This window comes from Notothenia coriiceps, unplaced genomic scaffold (genome assembly GCF_000735185.1).
Source record: "Notothenia coriiceps isolate Sejong01 unplaced genomic scaffold, NC01 NC01_scaffold00013592, whole genome shotgun sequence".
Classification (NCBI taxonomy): Eukaryota; Metazoa; Chordata; class Actinopteri; order Perciformes; family Nototheniidae; genus Notothenia; species Notothenia coriiceps.
This window is the reverse complement of record NW_011346293.1, coordinates 178,676-187,019: the sequence shown is the minus strand read 5'-3', so window position 1 is coordinate 187,019 and position 8,344 is coordinate 178,676. Positions and strand designations below refer to the sequence as shown.

At 38.4% G+C, this 8,344-nt stretch overlaps 1 protein-coding gene across 1 annotated transcript; it reads right to left on the bottom strand.

Annotated features, from left to right (window-relative positions):
• Positions 1-3,055: 3,055 nt before the first annotated feature.
• On the bottom strand, positions 3,056-5,705 carry rx3 (retinal homeobox gene 3). Its single transcript, XM_010774151.1, has 3 exons — positions 5,429-5,705; positions 4,856-5,085; positions 3,056-4,070 (listed from the first exon to the last, which is right to left on the bottom strand). The coding sequence occupies exons 1-3, from the start codon at positions 5,685-5,687 to the stop codon at positions 3,639-3,641; spliced, it is 921 nt and encodes a 306-aa protein (XP_010772453.1). The 5' UTR covers positions 5,688-5,705; the 3' UTR covers positions 3,056-3,638.
• Positions 5,706-8,344: the final 2,639 nt, after the last annotated feature.

Sequence of the window (8,344 nt, the reverse complement as noted above, 5' to 3'; positions counted from 1 at the left end):
TGCAGCAGTTTGGTTGTGAGCTGATAGTGTGGAATAAATGTAACGTTGTGATAACTGCATTGTGGATGTCTCTTCATGCTTTGCAATGTCTTTTCACTGTTCTTTCTTAAAGGTTACCTATTATGCAAAATGCACTTTTTGATGTATTTTATACATACATATATATGTATTTTATACATACATATATATGTCCCTGGTTTGTAAGGAGATTCACAAAGTGACAGAAAATACAACCCTCTCACTTTTTCTTCCTCACCCACATCTCTCAAAACGAGGGTTCAACGGAGCTGATCCAGATTTGCTGCGGGCTTGACGTGATATTGGAAATGAGTGACGTGCATTGGAAGTAATATGGTCTGTGTTTACATTACATATACAAGCATTGCCAGCACTTAGCTAACGTCTTTGGAGAATATGTGTAAAGAAGCTTGATATAAAAGGTACTTGTGGTAAAGAGAGAAAACATTTGAGCTCCTGTTTCAGAAATAGTGCTTGATTGGGAACATGGCGTTTAATCACGGCAGCATTTAGCTGAGTTTCTGCCAGTAGCAGTGGCGTTTTTATATGTACAAAAGTGGTGGGGCACAAAAAACGTAGATGTTTATATATAAGCTTCTGCAGTGACGTGCAGTGAGGTTCATGGCTGGCACTGGCACTGGCACTGGCACTGACTCTTCAGGTTTACAAATATTATATTTGGACCTAAATCAAAATATTCTATTATTTTCAAAAGCTATTTTAGTCTGATACTTCGATTAATTTTAAACAGACGGTTCAACAAAAAGATACCCCAAGCATGTAATTTTATAATTTAAATATTGGATTGTTCTCTCTTAGTAAAATCCCATTTTCAATAACATTGTGGCCTTACCTCGACTTGAAGATGAAGTCCATTTGCCTATCCCTCTGGACAAAAATCTCTATTATCTTCTTGTAGTTTCAAAAGTCGAATCATAAGTCTAATCGATAGATTTATGATTAGAAAATTATAAAAGTAGGGTAGACATGTGGATATTATCCGGCTGAACAAAACGTGCATTTATCTAACAGGTACGCTTCCCACAGATCTTATTTCCAGCTATTTTCTAAAATCTTATAGAAATCTCATTGCTTTTTTGTCGAGGGAAGCCATGCACGGCTTACTTCCGGGTTTTAGGACGCGTCACTGCACCTCTCTCGTGTCCTCTTCACACACCACACTTTTCGCGGCACACGTACTTACAGCCAATCAGTTCTGAATTATGTGAGATGACGTATGGTGGGGATGGCAGCCCAGTGCCCCTATGGTCATTATTTTTTTGCCACACACATTAAATGGAAAAATACTCTGAGCATGCGCAGTGTAGTTTTTACAGTCACCATTAGACAGTGTGAGGGAGGGGCATGATCGGGTTTTGTCCCACATGGCTCTAAACAGCTCAATAGGCACACACTGTAGACACTAATTAGAAGAACACAGACTAAAACAGCAATGTACAGACGAATCAGATGATTAAACATGATCTTAAAATATATTTTATGTATTTTTTAATTTATTTTTTTGCATTTCTTTGTAATCATTATTTGTAATACTTTCTGCTAACACTATGTGGGGCTGTGCCCCACCTGCCCCTAATGACCAGTCGCCACTGGCCAGTAGACACCCTTCTCTTCACAGGGCTCACCGCTCCAAAGGGGCGTGGCGAGCAGCAGCTCGGTTAAATTTAAAGCTACAGACTCAGAATCAGCACTTTAGTAACAGGGCTGAAATAGAGGGATGTGAGGCATGGCTACAATGGGTGATCTGTTTGGTATTTTGAGCAAAACAATTCAGAGAGATGTTTTGTATAGATATGGCCCAATAATATATTGTTCAAATATAGTATAATATGGGACCTTTAAAATATGCACTCCACCTGCAAATATAATATAATGTGGGACCTTTAAAATATGAACTCCACCTGTACAGTAACCAGTTTGTGCCACCAGATGGGAAAGAAGAGCATCCACATTTTGAGAAACTTCACTTTAAGGTGAAGCATTTCATGATTATAATTACAGATGACAAGAGCAGTTTATGGTCCATTCAGTGAGCTTTGATGCTGCTTCTTCCTCATCAGAATAAACACAAACACACCCCAGTGTGTATTTAGGACAGTAGGATAAATGATGACTATTATTAGCCCACAGGGGTTGCAAGACAATAGGAAATGCTAATTGAAACAATTTGGTTACACACATCTTTTTTTCTTAAAGTGTTCTCTTCTGTCCTCATTTGTCGTGGATGATTGGCCAACAATAGAGGTACGAGCCACTTTCACCCCGTCATTATGAGTCTAATCCCAGGAGCGAATAGGATACACTTTACTGGAGTTAATGAAGTGGAAATAAGTGGGTTGATAAACTATATGCAAATCAGAGAGAGGAAGTCTGGGAGTTTAAGCTGCCTCTTTATACCACCCTTCTTTGTCTTTAAAAAATGATTAAATGTTATTAAACTTGATACCTTTTGTAGTTTGATGATCGGCCTTATTACATCGTGTTTAGACAATATTAACAAATTCATCTCATTGTGAAAAAAAGAAAAAACTCCTAAAACTGTCAATCGACTTTCCCCTTGTAACAAGTTTTGCATTTAGTGTTAAATTGATGTTTTATTGATAATGTTTCTCAACAAGGATAGTCATGTTAGAGGAATCCACCACTAAGGGGTGCTGTATTCATGTACTTCCACTCTGTAGCAGATGTATGATACTCAAATATGTTTGACATAAATTTGATTTCAACAGATGAACTATATAAATGCTGTATTGCAATATATTTCCTTTCGCATCTCCTGAACATTTTATTCATTTTGCCAATTTGTGACAAATTGCCCATTAAATGTAAAACATTCTATAAAAAAAACATGCCAGCCACAATTTTGTTTGTGAAATGTACATATAAAGTTTATTGTGTAGAGAAAATATTCACATATAAAAAAAATCTTTTATGATGAAGATCAAAAAGCAGCAGGGACAAATTAATTAAAAATGAGGAGTGCTCCATTTACAAAAGAAAAATAAATACTGATGAGTTATAATGGATTTGTTATATCGGCAACGTAACACGGATAACAATGGGATGGGGCTGAATGAATGTAAAGTAAAACAGCTTATAGAGGAAAGCACCAGATCATCAGTGTAGTTTTCATCATTTCACAGGAATTTCACAGTCATTTTCACAGATTTTCTGATATCTAAGAGTTTCTTAAGGGTGACATTTTCCTCTAAGTCTCCCTTAGCATTCATAAGCAAAAAACACACATCATGATGTGTTTGTAAATAGACACAAGGACATTTTAAGTGTTTATTATGTACAGTATAAAGACTGAATTGTGTCTGTTAATACCTCAGCTTACTGGCAGGCGTGAATTATAGTTGTATCTTGTATTCACTTACAACTTTATTGAAGTGTGTTATAAATCATTTATTCAGTATTTATATCCTGCTTATGAATGCTAAATAGTGAGAAGTAAATTATTACCCTTATTAGTGACGAGTCTCTAATCCTGCAGTTTTCCCTCTTCCAAAAATAACAATCCCGTCATCATGAGGAGTCCGTTTCTCAAAAGATGCAGCATGATGCATTCTGGGTCCATTTGATACCTCCCCTCTTCATCACCACGTCTTCCCAATAGACTGAATATGTTCCTTTGCCCTCATCCTCAGTGAAGCAATGCTGGTGTTCCTGGGGTCAGCAGAGCAGTGGTAGGCGGGGGGTGGGGGGCACATGGAGCCCATGTGGGGCAGGTGATGGCTGTGTCCCAGGAAGGAAGCCGGCATGGAAGAGGCCATTGAGGGTGGAGGAGAGGGGGTGTAAGTGCCCGGGAGGCCCTGCGAGCCTGTGATGAAGCCGGGGAGGGACTGCAGGGAGGTGGAGGTGGTGAGGGAGGTGGAGAGCCAGGGGTCCAGCTGCAGACTGGAGCCCAGGGAGCTGCTGGGGGAGCGGCTGAAGGACAGCAGGGAGGAGGAGGTTTCCTGCAGCTTGATGGAGCTCACCTCCAGCTTCTCCTGGCGACGCCACTTGGCCCGTCGGTTTTGAAACCACACCTTGAAAGTAAGAGGAGGATTTTAATTTTCAATTCAATTCAAATGTATACAGCTTCATTCCTTTATTTATCCAAAGGCATTATAACAGAAAAGAGAAGAGAGGGAGAGAAAACAAAATTTTTAGAGCTAAAAACAAAATCTTTAAAAAGAACAAAAAAACGAATATTGTGTAAAAGTCTTTGAAAATTGAGAAATCTGGAGGTTGACAATTATCAGTTACTAAGCAAAGCACTTAGGATTTAAAGTTATATAATTGTATAATCATTAATAAGGGATTGTTACAAATATAATATTGAGAGAAATTTATTTCATTATTGAAACCATGATGAAAGCTATAATTGAAGTTTAATATTCTGTGAATACATTTTAAATATAAATTTCTAAAATAAATTAAATCAGTTTTTGCTGTTCCTTGAAAAGTACAAAATGCACTGATCCAAACAATGTAATTTCTATCAGGTTTATTAGGTTAAAGATTACAAATTAAATCACTTTGAACAAAATAATTGCGCAATGTTACAACTTGGTTCTTTATTGTTCTTTTTTTATACATCTTAAATGTGATGTAGTAAAATAAGATCTACACAATATAAACTTTAAATCGAACATTTCCAACATGCTTTTGGAAACACTTTTTGGTGTTCTTCTATATTTCTCTATATTGCCACAAATTCCTACTCACTTTTTTTTTTATAGAGACATGGTTCCTAATATATGGCGGCTGAATACATGTGGCTACTCAGTGAGAAACAGGCCGATGGCAGAGTTAGTTTCTGGGACTTTACCTGCACTCGGACCTCCGGCAGGTTGACCTTCAGAGCGAGCTCCTCTCTGCTGTACACATCCGGGTAATGGGACTTTTCGAAAGCTCTCTCCAGTTCGTGGAGCTGGAAGGTGGTGAAAGTAGTCCGGTTACGACGGTGTTTCTTCTTCGAGCTATCGTCATCCGACAGTTTTCCGTCCGGAGAGTCCGGGCACACCGAGGCTTCCGCGGCGCCGCCGGAACAACAAACACCTGCGGGGAGAGGAGAGTGTGAGCACCGGGAGAAACAGCCGGGACAGCTGAGCAACATTTATTTAACATCTAAAATATAATTATTTTAATGTTGTCTTCTTTTTTAGTATTTTTTAAATCTTCTGAAAGATTCAATAATGTGCGCACTATCATGAAAATTAGACCTGACTCCAAACTAATAACAAGTGGTTGCGTTTCATCAGAAATAATAAGTCGAAATTGAATATAAAGTTATAAAGGTAAGCCTCTCTTTTACAGATATATAACATGACGTGTTGTAGATTATATACTCTTTACACTTAATTTAGTTATTATTTTTCTGGAAAAAAATCACGAAACTTACTGTCAAAACTTTCTGAAGAATGACTTTTCTTCAGTGGAGACATAATGACATTCCGCTCAGCATCTTTCACCAGGACTTTCTCCGTCACGCCGTAGCAAGCGGACTTGTGGAAGAGCTGGTCCTCTTTAAATCCCAGTATGGCGTCTATGCTGTGGATTGTGGCCGGGTTGTCACCCGGGCTCTGGACGGAGCGTGCGGAGGGAGACAGGCGCTCATCCATCATCATCATCACCTGGGAAGCTGATCCAAGAAGCCACATTGGTCGAAAGTCCCAAAAAATAGTCGGAATAACGCTGCTTAAAGATTTGCAACTAGGCTATTCAAATATATTGCTACTCTTTGTGCTTGGTAAAGTTGTAAATTGCAGAGCCAAGAGTGGAGAAGTTACGCACAAGACTCCAGTAAGCCCGTCTTGCTCAGTGGATAGGGAGCATCTTCTGAGGGGGCTTTTAAAGCAGTGCCGGCTGTAAGACCCCCTACCCATGTGGCACCCCCCTCCTGCACGTCAGAAAGGGGACGTCCTGTTGGATTTGGCCCCGGATTTAGGGGTAACTGTGCGCCCATGCAGGCACCAGTGCGCACACCCTGCCCGTAACTCCTCCCCATCTTAAGTGCATCAGTCAGTGTTGGCTCTAAACCTACTTACATAAATCTTAAAACCATCTTTCCACTCCTCCAGATGTCATGTTCATGTCAGTCGGCGAAAAAAAGAGGAAGATTAGGCCCACAGAGGCACAGATTAAGGTACAACAAAATCATAATTACAAGATTTCTGGTCAGGACATGGATTGCAAGATGACAGCTTAATATTTAATCAAAGATATTGTAGCCAAAAAAGAAAGACATTTCATTTAGTTTTATTGACCTTAAGGACAAATCATGCACCTCCTGAAACATGTTGATTAAACAAGACTTTTATAGACTCATTAAAATAAATGAAATGTAATTAATAAATCATATTTAAAATAAAAGGGGATTCTCTGACCCGTTTTTCATAAGTGTTGAGTCAATTAGGGTTACAAAGCCCAAACGACAACACATTTTGCCTATAACCACTTAACAGCAAACAAAGATTGACAGCAGTGTGGTAATCCTGCTTAAAGGGATTACATTATTTTACTCAAAAGAGTTAAAACCCTTAAAACTATTTAACTTCTCCTAATTACAGAAGGTGACCTTATCCTTTGTTTGGCTAATGGGAGGGGGTCAGAGGGAGAAGCATGCACTGTTCTAATTAGCAGCAAAAAGTTGTGACTTGATGCAAAAGTTTATGTAGCAAAGGTTCTTGAAGAAGCTCTATTGCTTTCTTGTGGCTGTGTGGAGCTTGGACAGCGTTTAAGGTACACATTCAACGCATTATAATAGTTTCTTGAGGTCTATACCTGAAACGTTTATTTGAGTTTGAATTGACTCAGTTGTATTGTTAAATTTGAAAAATACGGTGTCTGTCAGATGCTGGTTAACCTTGAAAGATGCTTGAACACAAGCTGAAAGAAGCTTCAACATAATAACTTTCAGTTTGCACAAATTAGAAAAGGAAACAAGTTAGAGAGAAAAAGTCTTGCATGTTTCTTATGTGTGCTATTCATCTCAAGTCAAACCTAATTTGAAAGTGAAACTTCCACAATCTGAGACCGATCATGGTGCTTATTCTACAATTTGTTCAATATTATTATAAGGAATAAAACATTTTTAAAGTAACAGTTTAACATTTTGAAAAGAAAGGCCACTCTTGTAATTGTCTGGTAAATGTTGCTACAGCAAGCAGCTGGTTAGCTTAGCTTAGCATAAAGACTGGAAACTGAGGGAAACAGCTAGCATGGCCCTGTCAGAATTTTGTTTTTTAATGGGCCACAACCCTTTAAGCTAATTAATTTAAATGTTACAATTGCGACATTGATCATCACACTAAAAATAAGATGTTAAGGTTACGGTAATGTGTGTTTTTTTCCCAGGGGTTTTTATGCCAGGCTTTTTCTTTGCCGTTAGCAGCAGTGAATCAGTTTATTTTAGTTTGACTGTTTCAATTGTTTTTTTGCTTTTTTGCTTTTATTGGACAGATTGAAATTGGAATATCAGGAATCAGTTATAACAGATAAAACATGTTAGTTAAGTGAGCTTTAGAATTGTCGGTAGGTGCTTTTGGTTTCTTTCAGTTGGAGCTGCTTCATTGGGTTTGCAGTCTTGTGCTAAGCTATAAGCTAACAGTTGCCTAGCTGTTACTCTATGAGAGCAATACTGCTGATATAACTCCCTGCAAAACAACAGGTTTATTTCCAAATGTGTCTTACAACAGCTAACATTAGCTAGTGCTGAAATAGGACTGAATAAGTGAGTTTAATTTAGACGTTATATTTTTCATTGACAGGCTCTGTCCTATGACTATTTTTTCATCCTCTTTTTCTTGAACAAGTAGAATGCGATTTCTGCAGAACTTCATTTTGTACTGAGCTATTCTCAGATCCACAGAAACAGAGAGAAAGAGAGCGCGGTGCACACGCTGAAACCTTGTCTCTGCTGATCCTATTAGATGATAATCTCCAGACTTGCACAGCCGTTTAAACTTGGGTTCATGTGAAACCAAACGTGGAGTCCTCCTCCCCCCCGTTCTGCCTAATCACCCCTCACAAGTGTTTGGATAATGCCCAATTAAATTAAGACCATTATCTTAATTCACTGCATTAGCCCTGATTCAGGTAATTGGGAGTTGCTTGATTTAAAATACTTAATGGTTGTACAAGCATAAATCACTGTACAGACACACATTGACTTTTGACAAGCTAAGGATCTTTTTAAATGAATAATAATTGGCTTACACTTGGAGCTTAGTAAAAACATTAACATGAAAAACCATATGACGTTGTATGTGAAATGTTTGAATACGTTTTCTAGCACCACAACACAAGCCGACACATT

Excerpts from the sequence above, each read along its gene's own strand:
- rx3 (XM_010774151.1), bottom strand. The coding sequence starts at position 5,687 with ATGTGGCTTCTTGGATCAGCTTCCCAGGTGATGATGATGATGGATGAG. Across the intron at positions 5,086-5,428 it reads TTCTTCAGAAAGTTTTGACA|GTGTTTGTTGTTCCGGCGGC; the intron begins GTAAGTTTCGTG and ends CTCTCCCCGCAG. Across the intron at positions 4,071-4,855 it reads TGCCGGAGGTCCGAGTGCAG|GTGTGGTTTCAAAACCGACG; the intron begins GTAAAGTCCCAG and ends CTTACTTTCAAG.